This window comes from Mastigoproctus giganteus, chromosome 12 (genome assembly GCF_048544385.1).
Source record: "Mastigoproctus giganteus isolate SK-2022 chromosome 12, ASM4854438v1, whole genome shotgun sequence".
NCBI lineage: Eukaryota > Metazoa > Arthropoda > Arachnida > Uropygi > Thelyphonidae > Mastigoproctus > Mastigoproctus giganteus.
Window position 1 is genome coordinate 110,359,758 of NC_143586.1, and position 16,937 is coordinate 110,376,694.

The window sequence follows — 16,937 nt, forward strand, 5'->3', positions numbered from 1 at the left end:
CTAACTACCAGAGTTTACTTCACCTCTGGCATTCCCCTTCCTGAATAACTCCTCATGTGTGAATGTCGATGCAAAATATTCATTTAGTCTGTTAGCCACCTAAGCAGGATTATCAACTGTTGAACCATCAATATCCAGTGGACCAATCTGATTCATCCCTTTCCTTCTAAAGTTTACATAGGTAAAGAACTCTTTTCTGTTTTACTTTGCATCCTTTGTCAAGGATTTCTCATAATCTGCCTTTGCCTGCCTAATCTCCTTTGTGACTTGGTTACAGACCAGCTTATATCTATCATAGGCTTCCATGTCACCCATTAATTTATATGTATCCCATGTATTTTTCTTCTCTGCCATATGTCTCATTAGTTCATCTGACATCCATTTAGGCCTAAACCTTGAACAATATTTCTTAGTTGGTACGTAAAGCCTAGTAGCTTCCAAGATAAGTTCTTTGAATGATTCCCATTTTGAATTTGCTGTTGGTAACATCATCAGTTGGTCCCACTGTATAGAATTTACATACTGTCTCAGACCATCGTAGTCGCCTTTACGAAAGCAAAAACCTTTCCCTTTACCCCTGATGGTAGTTACCTCTTTGAGTAAATCCCACTTCAGCACACTGTGTTCACTGCCACCTAGTGGTTCCTTTATCTGCAGATTCCTAATACATGAAGAATCACTACTGATAATCAGATCAAAAGTATTACTACTTCTAGTTGCCTCCCGAACATGCTGATGTAGAAAAAACAATCATCCAATAAATCCACAAAAGCCTTGCTAGTGTGTAAGGGACCAACCCACAAATTCCTGTCAATGTCTGGGAAATTGAAATTCCCCATTATAAGACTCTCTGATTTACTGGCCCACTCTATTTCCCTGCACAGTTTCTTATTATACTCATTAGAGTCATTAGGCCTATTGCACACTCCTACTCTCAGTTTTGATCTCCCAGTGCTTCTGTCACACCAAACTGGCTCGACACTGCACTGTCCAGTGATATCGACTGGCTTCACTTCCTTGGATTTTGTGTTTCTTAACTAATAGCATAACCCCTCCTCCCTTCCTATCCTGTCGATCCTTTCTGTACACAGTGTACTCTCCAAATTCCGGTTCTGCATTCCTTATATTTGTGTGACACCATGTCTCTGATATCCCCACAATATCTGCCTTTGATGTTTTGAGCAATACCTCAAATTCATCAAATTTATTTACCAAACTCCTAGCATTGGTGTACACGCAAGTATACATGCACCTGTTCCTATTCTTAGCTACCCTAACACAACCCATGTGTTTACTTGTACTGCAATGACTCCCAGCAGTCTCTGAAATACCCTGCATCTTGTTTTCCAGGCTGTTGCTCATTCCAATAGAAGCAGTACAAGAATCACTTTCATCTCTGCCAGTTGCTACTGTTAATCTATTAGTCCTTGTATCACCCCCAAGCTAGCAGTTTTCCGACCCATCTGACACTGCCTCGATAGCATCGGCAAATATTCTTGCACCCTTTCTATTTAAGTGTATCCCATCCCTATAGGGCTAAATGGATGTCAGATGAACTAATGAGACTCATAGCAGAGAAGAAAAATGCCCAGGATGCATATAAATTATCAGGTGACATAAGCCTATGGTAGATATAAGCTGGTCTGTAACAAGTCACAAAGGAGATTAGGTAGGCGGAAGCAGATTACGAGAAATCTTTGGCAAAAGATGAAAAGGAAAACAGCAAAGAGTTCTTTACTTATGTAAACTCTAAAAGGAAGAGGATTGGCCCACTTGATATCGATGATTCGACTGTTGATGATCTTTTTCAGGTAGCTGACAAACTGAATGAGTATTTTGCATCTACATTGACACACGAGGAATTATTCAGTGAGGGGAATACCAGAAGTTTATCAAATTCTGGCAGAGAGCTAAATGATTTTGTAATAACTAAGAGCAAAGTGGAGAAGAAATTGTTGAAGTTAAACATTAGAAAGGCACCTGGGGGTGAATGGGAACTATCCAGTTATATTAAAGCAGGCAGCAAAGGAAGTATGCAAACCATTATCCATAATTTTGAGTGCTTCCTTGGATTCAGGGAAGGTCCCCATGGACCGGAGATGTATAAATATGACCCCAATTCACAAAGGGGAATCAAAGGATGACACAAATAACTGCAGTCCTGTTAGTTTAACTTCTGTTCCCCAAAAATTAATGAAGGTACTGGTTAAAGAAGCACTGCAGGATCATGTAGACAAGACTGCAGTTATAATTCAGGCACAGCATGGGTTTGTTAAGGTGAAGCGTTGTCTGACCAATTTGATCGGTTACTATGATGTGATCACAAAGGAACTGGATGCAGAAAATAATTTTTATATCGTGTACTTTAATTTTAGGAAAGTTTTTGGTAGTGTTGCACATGGAAGACCACTGTACAAATTGGAGCAGTATGGCATTAAGGGCAAGTTGCTGCTATGGATAAAGTGATGGTTAATTGGGAGAAGACAGAGAGCGGTAATCAATGGACACTGCTCTTCATGGACTAATGTTATTAATGGATATCTCAGGGTTCAGTGTTAGGCCCATTGTTGTTTTGTTTAATTTTCAATGATATTGATGAAGGTAAAATAGGTATAATGTTGAAGTTTGCAGATGGTACAAAGGTTGGTAGGGTTGTTAATGACATTAATGATAGTATGCTACTGCAACAGGATCTAGAAACGTTGAGTAGATGGGCTGAGAGGTGTCAACTGAAGTTTAACATTGCAAATGTAAAGTACTGCATATGGATAACATTAACCTCAGGAGTAATGCATCAACTGTGTTACTACACTCAGTAATAGAGAATGAAAGTGACATTGGGTAATTGTACAATCAGATATGAAGTTTTCTGTGCAATGCAGACATTCTGCAAGAGTAGCTCATGGTGTCTTGTCAAGGATATATAGGAATTTTTCTAGCAGGGATGAGGAGGTAATTATCCCCTTGTATTTGTCCACACCTTGAGTATTGTATGCAGGTCTGGAGGCCTCGTTTTAGGAACGATGTAGAGCTGCTGGAATGAGTAGAGAGAAGGACGGCCCCAGGTGCCAAGCGTTATAGTGATCAAGCGATTCCCTGAGTGATTTCTAGAGCTTTTTTGTCAAAGCTACAGTTATATTCATTTGTAAAAGTTTTCTTACGTTCCCATTAATTATTTGTTAACTTAGTATTACGAATTGTAACTAAGTTACAGGAAGGAAATTCACCTTTCTTTTTTTCTCTTTAAACTAACGCATTAACCCTTATACCGCTTGGTCACTCTAGCGGCACTGCTCCTGCCTCCCCGTGGCGGGGCCGGTAACCTGGGAGAAGAAATCCACTCTCCCGGGGCTGAAAGGAGCAAAGATGGAAAGCAGTTCTTTTCCACCTTTAGAGCCATCGAGCTCAAGACTAGAAAAAGACACCGAAAATGACTATTCTCAACCAAAGAGGTTGAAAACAACCCACAAGAGGAAATACCAGCTTTCCTCATACTACACTCTCCATCAGAGCTGCCTCTGAGTAAACTGTCCCCATTCCTTATCCAAAAAATGCATCGAGTCTGCTGCAGGCTCACCAAAAACAGTAAAGCGGCTCCAGTCTGGAGACCTTCTTGTAGAGACTATGAACCCACAGCATTCCGAAAAATTACTAAAGATGACTACTTTTGGCGGACAACCAATAAAAGTTACTCCTCGAAGGGAGTAATCGCAGAATGGGACTTGATAACTGTATCAGAGGAGGAGATAGTTCAAGAGCTAGGTAAACAAAAAGTCATACAAGCAAGGAGAATTATGACTCGGAAAGATGGTGTGCTTGTTCCCACTAGGAGCATAATTCTCACTTTCAGCTCTCCCATCCTACCATCATCTGTTAAAGCAGGCTATCTCCATTGCCGTGTCCGGCCTTACATCCCAAACCCAATCAGGGTGCTACAAGTGCCAAAAATACGGACACTCCCAAACTGCATGTCGAGGTGAGTCAGTATGTCCAATTTGTGGATCGAAGGAGCACAATCAAACTGAACGCACTGCTACGACTTCTGTTTGCCCAAACTGTAAGGGTGATCACCCAGCTTTTTCCAAAAGTTGCGAACTTTGGTAGCAAGGAAAAACAATCCAGAAATATAAAGTTGAAAATAAAGTGACATATTCAGAGGCCAGAAGGCAAGTACTAAAAACAGATCGAACACGTACATATACAATGGCTGCTAAACAATTTCAGTCAATAGGTACACAAACAGATGTTGCCGTTCCCCCAAATATGTCCATCGCTAATTGGGCACGCTCCATTCTCTCTGCTCCCAAACAGTGTCCTTCGCAACAAAAAACTGAACAAGCCTGTAATACCCCAATTACCATTCCAGCTAATGTAAACCCAACAGCAAAACAAAAAGTGACAGAAACCATGGTACTGAAACCACCAAATTCAACCAGAATGGATATTGACCAGCACAATGACTCCGAAGAGGCCATATTAGAACTTCATGCGACTGATGAGATGGACGTAACACGCCCCTACTTTCCAAAGAAAGACAAAGGAAAATCGGATCGATGTAAACAAGTCACAACTAAAAAGCAGTCAGAAACAAAAACAACCAACAAAACCGCTTAATGGAAAGAATTCTTCAATGGAATTGTAGAGGGTTTCGCAGTATAAAAGATGATATATGTGATCTCATCCACCGTTATGATCCAGCAGCCATATCCCTTCAGGAAACTTATTTAAATTCACAAGTGTGTCCTACTATAAAAGATTACTCTATCTTTAGAAGAGATAGAAGTATCGACTCTCCAGCCCGTGGAGGAGTGGCGGTTCTTATAAGAAACAACGTACCATCGAAACATATTGCTCTTCAGTCTCCTTTTGAAGTAGTGGCAGTGCGCATTGAAATTGGCATCACTCTTACAATAGCATCTATATATATTCCTCCTAATTTCTCATTTTCTTCAGATGACCTAGAAAATCTAATAGAACAGCTACCGTCTCCTTTCTGCTTACTTGGAGATTTTAATGCTCATCATCCAATGTGGGGATCTCTAACAATTGACAAGAGAGGCAAGTTAATAGAATCCCTTCTGGACTCTTATCAACTTACCCTTCTGAACACTGGTGAACCTACCTATATTCATTTTTTGACAGGATCCATGAGTGCAATAGACCTATCAATCTGTTCTCCTTCCATATATAGTATTATGGAGTGGTCGGTTCTTGAAAATCCGCTAAACAGTGACCACCTTCCGATTCTCTGCAAGCTGCAAACACGGGTAAACTCTCCTTCACTACATCGCTCCTCTTGGAAATTTCGTAGGGCACACTGGTATGAATATGCCTCTCATGTGCAGTTAGACAACAAAATAATCCAATCTCAACCCATAGACAATGTCATAGAACATGTAACTAATCAAATATTACGAGCTGCTACCTCTGCAATACCAAAATCTTTCTCAGGGAAACGGAAACATAGTAATTACTGGTGGAATCAAGATTGTACACACGCCAAACAGTACAAAAATAGAGCTTGGAATTTATTTTGTAAATTTCCCACAACTACCAATCTAATTAACTTCAGGCGCCTCAGTAGCCAGGTGGGAAGGGGCAGCAGTGTGTAGCACACGCTTCTTGATTAGACCGGAGTTCGAGCCCGTCACCACCAAATACGGAGAATGCGGAAAGGTCAGGGAATGACCACCGCATATCCCGGAGCAATATGGCCTTAGTTGCTAATGCTCCTAAAAACCAAAACAACAACAACAAAAACAACTAATTAACTTCAAAAGACTGAAAGCCAAGTTCCGCCAAATAAGACGAAAAGCAAAGAAAGATGCCTGGATCAGCTTTTCCTCGAGCATAAACAAGGATACAAACAGAATTATCTGGAGGAAAATACAAATGCTTAATGGCAAATACATTCAGTCCCCAGCTACAATACTAAACTGGGAAGGGAAAGAGTTGTCATCCCCGGGAGAAATAGCAAATGCCTTAGCGGAATCATTCGCCAGTATATCAGCAATAGCCTCCTACAAACCAGCCTTTCAGCAAATTAAAAAAACTGCAGAGCAGCATAAGATTAATTTCTCTACCAGAGTTTCACATCCATATAACCAGCCATTCACATTAACAGAGCTTTTTGGAGCGCTCAATAAAACATCAAATAGCGCTGCTGGCCCAGATGGGATCTACTATATAATGCTAAAACAACTGAACGACAGAGCAAAAAGATCATTGTTAAACTATTACAACCGAATATTCTTAGAAAATGCTTACCCTATCTCCTGGTGTCACTCAATAGTTCTAGCCTTCCCAAAGCCCGGAAAGGATCGTACCTTTCCACATAATTATAGGCCAATTTCACTGACCAATTGTTTAGGCAAAGTCCTGGAAAAAATGGTTCACCGGCATTTAATTCTGGTTCCTGGAAACAAACAACAGTACGGGTTCCGAAAAAACCGTTCCACCTTAGACGTAATGATAAAAGCAGAGTCAAATATACGGAATGCCTTCATAAGGGGACAGCATCTGGTCATGATTAATCTAGATATTCAGAAAGCCTTCGATACCACCTGGCGATATGGTGTTCTACAAGATCTTCTTTCGGCTTGAGAGGTCATCTACCCCAATTTATACAAAGCTTCCTATGCCATAGAACTTTTCAGGTCAGATACATGAATAATTTATCTAAAACATTTGAACAAGAGGAAGGTGTACCACAGGGTTCCATTCTGAGTCCAACGTTATTTGCAATAAGAATCACCAACATGACAAGGGATGTACCAAATACAGTACAATCGTACATGTTCGCCGATGACCTCATTATCTCTACTCAATCCCAGACTATGAACACCATTGAAAGGCAACTTCAAATTGCTATAGCTAGAATAGAATCATGGGCATTGCGGAATGGTTATTCCCTAGCAGAAAAGAAGTCTGCTGCTATTCATTTCTGTAAAAAACGGAAACTACATCCGGATCCAGAAATATTTTTAAATAACAGCCTCATTCCTGTCACTACCAATTTCCGTCTGTTGGGTTTACATTTAGATAACAAACTTAACTTCGCTTCCCATATGGCATACCTCCGGAATACTTGTCTTAAAAAAACTTAATATCCTAAGAGCTGTCTCTGCTATGTCCTGGGGTGCTGACAGAAGCTCTCTCCTACACCTCTATAGAGCTTTAATCAGATCGTGCTTAGATTATGGAGCACCTATCTCCGACTCCGCCAGGAAAAGTTCTCTATTACGTCTGAACACCATCCAGCATAGTGCCCTTAGAATAGCTGTTGGAGCCTTCAGAACATCTCCGGTTCACAGCCTGTATATTGAGGCAAACGAATCCCCTCTGCATCTCAGGAGAAAAATGTTATTGTTAAATTATGCAGCAAAGATTGGAAGTAATCCAGCCCACCCCAGCTGGCAGTATCTGTTTGATCCTCAACACACCGTGCTATATCACAATAAACCTAATGAAAACCGCCCCGCAGGGATTCGACTGCAAGAACTCATGATCAGTTGGAAAATTAACTTTAAGAATATATTCCAAGACCTTGCCACTCCTGAACCTCCCTGGACTGAATTCATACCTCTCTGTGACAATTTCTTTTCAAGATGGGGAAAATCCTCCCTGGCAAATACCAACATTCAACAGCTACATAAACTGCATTCTTTGGAAAACTCAGAGAAAGTTCATATCTATACTGACAGCTCCAAAACAGATACGGCTGTTGGTGCAGCAGCAGTTTCCACCACTTTCTTAACAGCTGCCTCTCTTCCCACTGCAGAATTATTTGCAATAAAACTGGCTCTAGATAACATAAACAAATATCATATCAAACAATCTTTGATATATACAGACTCTTTAAGTGCAATCAGTGCCTTTCAATCTACCTTTCCTCCCTCTCATCCCGTTCTTAAAGAGATCCGGTCTAAATTATCTTACCATCAAACAGCCAACTACAAGGTTACCTTCTGCTGGATTCCTGGTCATGTCGGCATCCAAGGTAATGATTGTGCAGATGAGGCTGCTAAACATCCCAACTCTGGATCTTACAGTCAACTGAAAGCTCCATACACAGACTATAAATCCATTATTAAAAAAACATGTTGGAAACAATGGTCTGATCTCTGGCAATCTCAAACCAATAATAAACTGTTCCAGATAAAAAAAGTGCCCCAACTGTGGACATCTAGTTTTAGAAGAAACAGGCGACAAGAAGTAATTGTGGCAAGGCTTCGCATCGGTCATTCACACCCAACTCATCTGCATTTGCTTTTGGGAGAGACTCCTCCTAAGTGTTTTTTCTGCCAGTGGCAACTAACAATAAAACATATTCTCATTGAACGTCCACACCTTTCATCTGTCCGAAATTCCAGCTTCAGCTCCCTCTCCAATTTGCAGGAACCCTTAACGTTATCACATATTCTTGGCAACAAAGCAAATTTTGAGGATCTGTTTAAGTATTTAAAACGCATCAATTTATATAATAGTCTCTAATCATAACGTGCAATCAGTGATACCCAAACCATGAACAGGCACAATATGGCCCAAGAGGCCCTTGTGCCAAAAACCTCAAATACAACAACAAGAGAGAAGGACAGTGAGATTGGTGAATGGAACAAAGAGTTGCTCTTATGAAGAAAGGCTTAAGTTCTGCAAATTGCAGTGTCTGGAGACTAGGCAGATTAATCACTTGAGGGGACATAAATTCTAATTGAGGAAAGACAGTTATAGAATAGATGTTCAGAATTTTGCCTTTAGCCAGCAGGTGGTTGATTGCTGAAACAACCTTCCATCCGTCATTGCGAAAGTTGACAGCTGAAATAAATTCAATGCTGTACTAGACAAACATTTTGAGTGAATGGATGGGTTGATGCTGTATAAGCTTGCTTTCTTGTATCATATGCCTAACATGTACTCACCCTCAAAATCTTCAAATTTCATCATATTTTCCCAACATTGCACTGTACTTGCTAATTAATTCTCCGATTTCCAACTCTTAATATTATTGTTATACACAGTGCTAGTGTGTATAACAATATCATCTTTTGTGCCCTTAAAAGATGATATCTGTTCTACAGTGTCATCTACTTTTGCTCCTGACAGAATCTGGTCCTATTCCATGTGCCTTATGATAGTATAACAACATATTAACATATAACAACAATGCACAACATATTTTCCTGACAATATAATCATCAACAATGGAGATTTCTGCTGTGTTGCCTGATGCACCAGTGTGAGTTCTAGCATTGAGTTGAGCAGCTGAGAGATTGATGAGCTCCGTTTTAATTTCTTCGAGAGTATCCTCCCTTCTCCTGAAGCTCTCATAAACACCAATCAGAATGCTGTTGGCAACCAATTTTTTAACACACACATGTCTGCACCCAGCACACAAAGTGACATTCCCCCTGGCTTTTTCATGTCCAATTCCTGGTATGCCTGCAAACATTGCAATACTAGCACATTCCATTAGGCCATAATTCATAGGTGAATTGCCACATTTAATTCTTCCATGAACCACAGCACTGCTTCTCTTTTGTGCCCATTGTTTTGCTGTTCTTATCTTGGTCATGATTTCCATTTAAATTCAGTTTAATTTGACAATACTACAGTAAGCTAATATATATACCTAAATGCACTAATACATGTTACAGTATCAAGTTCATGTTATATGTTACCCTATCAAGTTTACATTATCCATTATGCTATACATTATGCTATATCTGTTACTGTTATCTGTTCAGAGAGTTTTAAATTAGTTATTGCCTTACTAAAAGTTACATTGCTTAGCTAAAAATAACAAAAAAAAAAAAAAAATATGCCAACCTATGTAAGTAGAAAAAACTTCGAGCTACTTATTTATCATAATTAAAACCCTACAGTTCCACTACAATGCACTATACTACTAGTTATGCGCTATGCTATTCACACCAAATCACTGATACAAAAGCTCTATGAATATTGAGATGTAACTTACAAAATCTCTAGCTAAATTTGAAAATAAGCCACTGATTGTGACTAACTTTATTAAAAACTATTTCTTGAACACAGTCATATATGTTAATTATGTAAAAAAGATAGCTAAATTTTAATTTTTCAAAAATTTATTTCTTCCCAGAAGCTCAAAATTCTTTGAATAAATAAATATTACTTATATATTAAATTGAAATTATGTGAAGAATAGAAACAATACACATTTTCAGGCAATCTAACAATCTTCTTCTTTTTTTTTTTTTGTAAAGATTAATAATCCTACTTTTTTTTTTAAACTTTATCAGCTTAACACTAATGGAAGAGATGTTCCTTTGCAATAGATTTTTGTTTCATGTTTTTTCATAAAAAAAAAAAAATGTTCATTAAAATTTCAATTCAAAACTTAAGATACTTTGCATTCATGTTATTCTGGATGATTAGTATTCATTGAGTGTATGATAGAATTATAAATTTATATTCCATCTTGTGATAAGGCATTGCACATAGATAATGTTTTAATAATTTTGTTATATTGATAAATAAATTGAGAGTATATCTTTGGTATTAAAAAAAGAGTTAAATGCCTCCTTGATTTTATTGTTACGTGATTGAAATAACAAAATATTCCATGTTTTTTGATTAGGCAGATGGGATCATGCTTTTATGTAAAATATGTAAAAAGGAACAACATGGTACTTGTTTTGGAATTTTGGAAGAACATAGCATTCCTGAAAATCATATCTGTGAACAATGTAGCAATCCTACTAACATGTCATGTCTTTCAACAGATGTTTATCTTGCAAGTTTGCCACTTGTTGAACAACAGGTAAAGGAAAAATCAAAAGGGCTATATCTCTATTACATTCATATTTGAATTTGTATTTCATAGCATATTTAAATATCACCCTCTTAATCCAAGGTAATATGTGCAACTAATTTGCTAAAATTTATTTCTGAAAAAGCAAACAAATAAAAAACATATATAATATATATAAATTAAAATAAATAAAACAAGTGCTAGTAGCATGGCAAACCAGTAGAGTGAAAGTAAAAATAAACCATACATAATAAAACAAAACAAAAGGGGGAGACGAGAATCAAGATAAAGGGTATTGCAGAAGGAATTCTCCTAAAATAATTTTGAAAAGCCAAAATATATGATACCAAATAACACAAATATTTTAGAATACGCCAATTAATTAAAATTTAGCAGCACCCCTCTTGAGAGTATGCTACTGCAACAGAATCTAGAAAAGATAGGCAGATGGGCTGAGAAGTGGCAACTGAAGTTTAACATTGACAAATGCAAAGTACTGCATATGAGTAGCAGTAACCCAAGAGAAAGGTAAAAACTGTGTGGTACTACACTCAGGGAGGTGGACAATAAAAAATACATGAGGATAAGGCCCTGGGTGCCAAGCATTCTATGACCAAGCAATTTCTGTGCATCATATCGAAAGAGCCTTTGAATAGATTTTATTTTGTTCCTACTACTGTTTTCTTTATTTATAAATTACTGCAGCACTTTCACACTACAAGAAGTAGGTAAAGGCCCAGAAAAGGACACCTTTCTGTTTCTATTTCTAGCAGTACTAATTAAATAATTCAGCCTAATCAATAATTAAATTTATCGATCTTATTAATTTAAAATATCATTCCCCAGACTAGAGCAGCAAAGCAATGGGCACAAAGTGGCAGGAGTGCTGTGACTCAGGGTTGAACTGAGGGGGGCGATTCTCCAACGCATCACAGCTTAAAAAAATGTACAACTTGTGAAATGTTTGCCGAACTCTCTGGGACAGAACATGATCTAGCCAAGGAGGATGTCTTTGTGTGTGCCAGGTGCAGAGAGTGTCTAGAAATTAGGCATCAACTCAGCATTCTACTGGGCATCCGTGAGAGCTTGAGGTGTAGGGTACATGCCCTTGAAGAAATTAATATGACGGTCCCGTCAAGCTCTCGGCTGCCCAACCCAATGCCAGAGCTCACTCCTGGGCATCAGACAACACAGTGGCAATCTCCAAGGCAGAATGCGCTGGTCCCAAAGGAACCAGTTATTGTTGGTGACTCTATTTTCAGGGAGACAGGGAATATATTGTGTAAAAAGGATAGATGGAACAGGACCAAGGTATGTCTGCCAGGGACAAAAGTTGATGACGTTGTAAAGCATATATCATCTTTTAAGGGCACAAAAGGTGATATTGTTGTACATGTTGACACATTAAGAGTAGGAGATCTGCAGATTGACTTAACAACTACAGGTCAATTTGCAAAAAAGTCGTGAGTTAAGGTTAAATTTTAAAGTGTCTGCAATTCTGCCCAGACACGATAGGAGGGAGTACACGATGAGAGCCTTGGCAATCAATTCAGCCCAGGAGGGAATGTGCAAGGCTCAAGGGGTAGAATTTTTTTTCAGCGTGGTCTGTGCTTGTTAACAGGAGAGACTGCTTCTACAGGGATGGGATACACTTAAATAGGGTGCCTCCGTAGCTAGGTGGGAAGGAGCAGCAGTGCGTAGCACACGCTTCTTGATTAGACCGGGGTTCGAGCCCGTCACCACCAAATATGGAGGATGCGGAAAGGTCAAGGAATGACCACCGCATATCCCGGAGTAATATGGCCTTAGTTGCTAATACTCCTAAAAACTAATTAACTAACTAACTAACACTTAAATAGAAAGGATGCAAGAACATTTGCTGATACTATTGAGGCAGTGTTGGTGGGGCGGAAAACTGCTAGCTTGGGGGGATTCACAGACTAAAAGGTTAAAGGTAGCCGCAGGCAGAGGTGAAGGTGATTCTTGCACAACTTTATTAGAATAAGTAGCGACATGGAGTGAGGGGTGCTGGGGGTTTCAGGGACTGATGGCAGTCATCGTGAAACAGGTGGGTATATGGGATGTGTTAGGGTAACTAGGAATAGGAATAGGTGCATGTATGCTTGCATGTATACCAATGCTAGAAGTATAGTAAATAAATTTGATGAATTTGAAGTGTTGGTCAAGACATCAAAGGCAGATTTTGTCGGGATATCAGAGATGTCGTGTCACACTGATATTAGGAATGCAGAATTGGAGGAGTACAATGTGTACAGAAAGGATAGACAGGATAGGAAAGGAAGAGGTGTCATGCTGTTAATTGAGAAAAACATAAAATCATAAGAAGTGCATCCAGTTGATATAGATGAACAGTGCACTGTTGAGTCAGTTTCGTGTGACATAAGAACTGCGAAAGCAAAAATAACAGTAGGAGTGTGTTATAGGCCTAATGACTCGAATGAGTACAATGAACAATTGTACAGAGAAATAGAGTGGGCTGGTAAATCAGGATGTCTTATAATGGGGGATTTTAACTTCCCAGATATTGACTTGAACTTGTGGGTTGGTCACTCACACACTAGTAAGACTTTCGTGGATTTATTGGATGAATGTTTTGTGCAGCAGCATTTTCGAGAGGCAACCAGAGAGGGTAATACTCTTGATCTGGTTATCAGCAGTGATCATTCGTGTATTAAGAATTTGCAGATAAAGGAACCACTAGCTGGCAGTGATCACAGTGTACTGATGTAGCAGTTACTTAAAGATATATTACCATCAGGGGTAAAGGAGAGGGTTTTTGCTTCCGAAAAGGTGAGTACAGTGGTCTCAGACAGTTTTTAAATTCTGTACAGTGGGATCAACTGACGATGTTACCAACAGTAAATTCTAAGTGGGAAGCAGTCAAGGAATTAATCGTGGAAGCTACTAAAAGTTTCATACCTATTAAGAAATATTGTTCAAGATTTAGGCCTAAATGGTTATCAAATGAACTAATTAGACTCAAGACAGAGAAGAAAAATGCATGGGATGCATATAAATTATCAAGCGACTCAGAAGCCTATGGCAGATATAAGCTAGTATGTAATTAGATCACAACGGAGGTTAGGCAGGCAAAGGCAGATTACGAGAAATTTTTGGCAAAGAATGCTAAGAAAAACAGCAAGGCTTTCTTTACTTATATAAATTCTAAAAGGAAGGGGATGAATCTGATTGGTCCACTTGATATTGATGGTTCGACTGTTGTTGATGATCCTACTCAAATAGCAAACAAACAGAATGAGTATTTTGCATCTACATTCACACGTGAGGAGTTATTAAGGTTTGCAAATGGCAGAAGGTAATCAAATTGTAGCAGGGTGCTTAATGATTTTGTAATAACTGAGAGCAAAGTGCAGGAGAAATTGTTGAAGTTAAACATAAGAAAAACACCTGGGGTGGATGGGATCTATCCAGTTATATTAAAGGAGGCGGCAAAGTAACTAAGCAACTAAGCAAACCCTTGGCCATAATTATGAGAGCATCCTTGGACTCAGGGGAGGTCCCCACAGACTGGAGATGTGTAAATGTATCCCCAATTCACAAAGGGGGATTGAAGTATGACACAAGTAATTACAGGCCAGTTAGTTTAACTTCTGTTCCAGGTAAAATAATGGAGTCACTGGTTTAGCATTAGCATTAGTAGAGGCATTTGATGCAAGATAGCAAGCTTATGCAGCATCAGCCAAAAAAAAAAAAAAATAAATAAATAAATAAAAAATAACCACTTTCACTTCACCCCTTTGTTCGTTCGAAATACCTGTCCAGCTGAGCCTTAAACTTATTTAGGCTATCAACTTCCATGACAAGGGATGGAAGTCTATTCCACCAACCAACCACCTGCTGGCTAAAGGCAAATTTCCTGACGTCTATCCTACATCTGTCTTTACTCAATTTGAATTTATGCCCTCTCAGGTGATTATTCTGAGCAAGAGGAGGAACCCCTTCAGCATTGAGCATGCTCAAACCATTCAAGGCTTTATACACCTCTATCAGATCACCTCGCCGGTGCCTACTCTCCAGACACTGTAATTTACAAAACTTAAGCCTTTCTTCGTAAGAGCACCCCTTTGTTCATTCACTAATCTTGTTGCCCTTCTCTGTACTCGTTCCAGCATCTCTACATCTTTCTTGAAAAGAGGCCTCCAGACCTGTATACAGTACTCTAGGTGTGGCCTGACCATTGCCTTATACAAGGGAATAATCACCTCCTTATCCCTGCTAGAAAAATTCCTATATATCATCGACAATACACCATGAGCTACTCTTGCAGCCCATCTGCACTGCTCAGAAAATTTCATATCTGCCTACAAAACCACCCACAGGTCCCTTTCATTCTCTACCACTGTCAGTGTAGTACCACAGAGTTGATACGTTGCTCTGGGGTTGCTGTTTCCCATATGTAGTACTTTACATTTTTCAATGTTAAACTTCATTTGCCGCCTCTCAGCCCATCTGCTCAACCTTTCCAGATCCTGTTGCAGTATCATAGTGTCAGTAGTGTCCTTGACAACCCTGCCAACCTTCGTATCATCTGCAAACTTGGACATTAAGCTTGATATACCATCATCAATATCATTTATAAATACAGAAAACAATAATGGACCCAATACTCAACCCTGAGGGACTCCACTAATAACATTAGTCCACGATGAGCAGTGTCCATTGATTACCACTCTCTGTCTTCCCCCCCTCAACCACCCCTTTATCCATAGCAGCAATTTGCTTCGAATGCCACACTGCTCCAATCTGTGCAGCAGTCATCCATGTGCAACAGTATCAAAAGCCTTTCTAAGATCCAAGTATATAATATCAAAGTTATTCCCTGCATCCAGTTCTTTTGTGACTGCATCATAGTATCCAATCTAATTGGTCAGGCAAGACTTCCCCTTAACAAAACCATGCTGTGTCTGAGCTATGACTGAAGTCTTGTCTAGATGATCCTGCAGTGCTTCTTTAACCAGTGCCTCCATTAATTTTCCAGGAACAGAAGTTAAACTAACAGGTCTATAATTACTTGTGTCGCCCTTTGATCCTCCTTTGTGAATTCCGGTCACATTTGCACATCTCCAGTCCATGGGTACTTCCACTGTGTCCAAGGAAGCTCTCATAATTATGGCTAAGGGTTTGCTTACTTCCTTTGCTGCCTCCTTTAATATAACTGGATAGATTCCATCCACCCCAGGTGCCTTTCTTGTATTTATCTTCAACAATTTCTCCTCCACTTTGCTCTCAGTTATTACAAGATTCTCTAGCTTACTGCCAGAGTTGAATACACCTCTGGCGTTCCCCTCGCTGAATAACTCCTCATGTGTGAATGTCGATGCAAAATATTCATTCAGTTTGTTAGCTACCTGAGCAGGATCATCAACAGTTGACCCATCGATGTCAAGTGGACCAATCTGATTCATCCCCTTCCTTCTAGAGTTTACATAAGTAAAGAACTCTTTGCTGTTTTTCTTTGCATCCCTTGCCAAGGATTTCTCGTAATCTGCCTTTGCCTGCCTAACCTCCTTTGTAATTTGGTTACTGATCAACTTGTATCTATCATAGGCTTCTGTGTCACGTGTTAATTTGTATGTATCCCATGCATTTTTCTTCTCTGCCATATGTCTCATTAATTCATCTGACATCCACTTAGGCCTAAACCTTGAACAATATTTCTTAGTTGGTATGTAAAACCTAGTAGCTTCCAAGATAAGTTCTTTGAATGCTTCCCATTTTGAATTTGCTGTTGGTAACATCATCAGTTGGTCCCACTGTATAGAATTTAAATACTGTATCAGTCCATCGTAGTTGCCTTTACGAAAGCAATAACCCTTCCCTTTATCCCTAAGGGAAGTTACCTCTTTGAGTAAATCCCACTTCAGCACACTGTTATCATTGCCACCTAGTGGTTCATTTACCTGCAGATTCTTAATGCATGAAGAGTCACTACTGATAATCAAATCAAGAGTATGACTCCCTCTAGTTGCCTCTCGAACATGCTGATGTAGAAAACAATCATCCAATAAATCCACAAAAGCCTTGCTAGTGTGTGAGTGACCAACCCACAAATTCCAGTCAACATCTGGGAAAATTAAAATCCCCCATTATAAGACTCTCTGATTTA

At 39.3% G+C, this 16,937-nt stretch overlaps 1 protein-coding gene across 1 annotated transcript in view; it reads left to right on the forward strand.

The window, feature by feature from the left end:
* Positions 1 to 16,937, forward strand: part of LOC150077337 (HORMA domain-containing protein 1-like) — a 578,215-nt gene that overhangs the window by 368,850 nt on the left and 192,428 nt on the right. Inside the window, exon 13 of the mRNA XM_090385860.1 lies at positions 10,616 to 10,798. Coding sequence (XP_090241986.1) covers positions 10,616 to 10,798 — 183 coding nt within the window. The remainder of the gene's footprint in view (positions 1 to 10,615; positions 10,799 to 16,937) is intronic.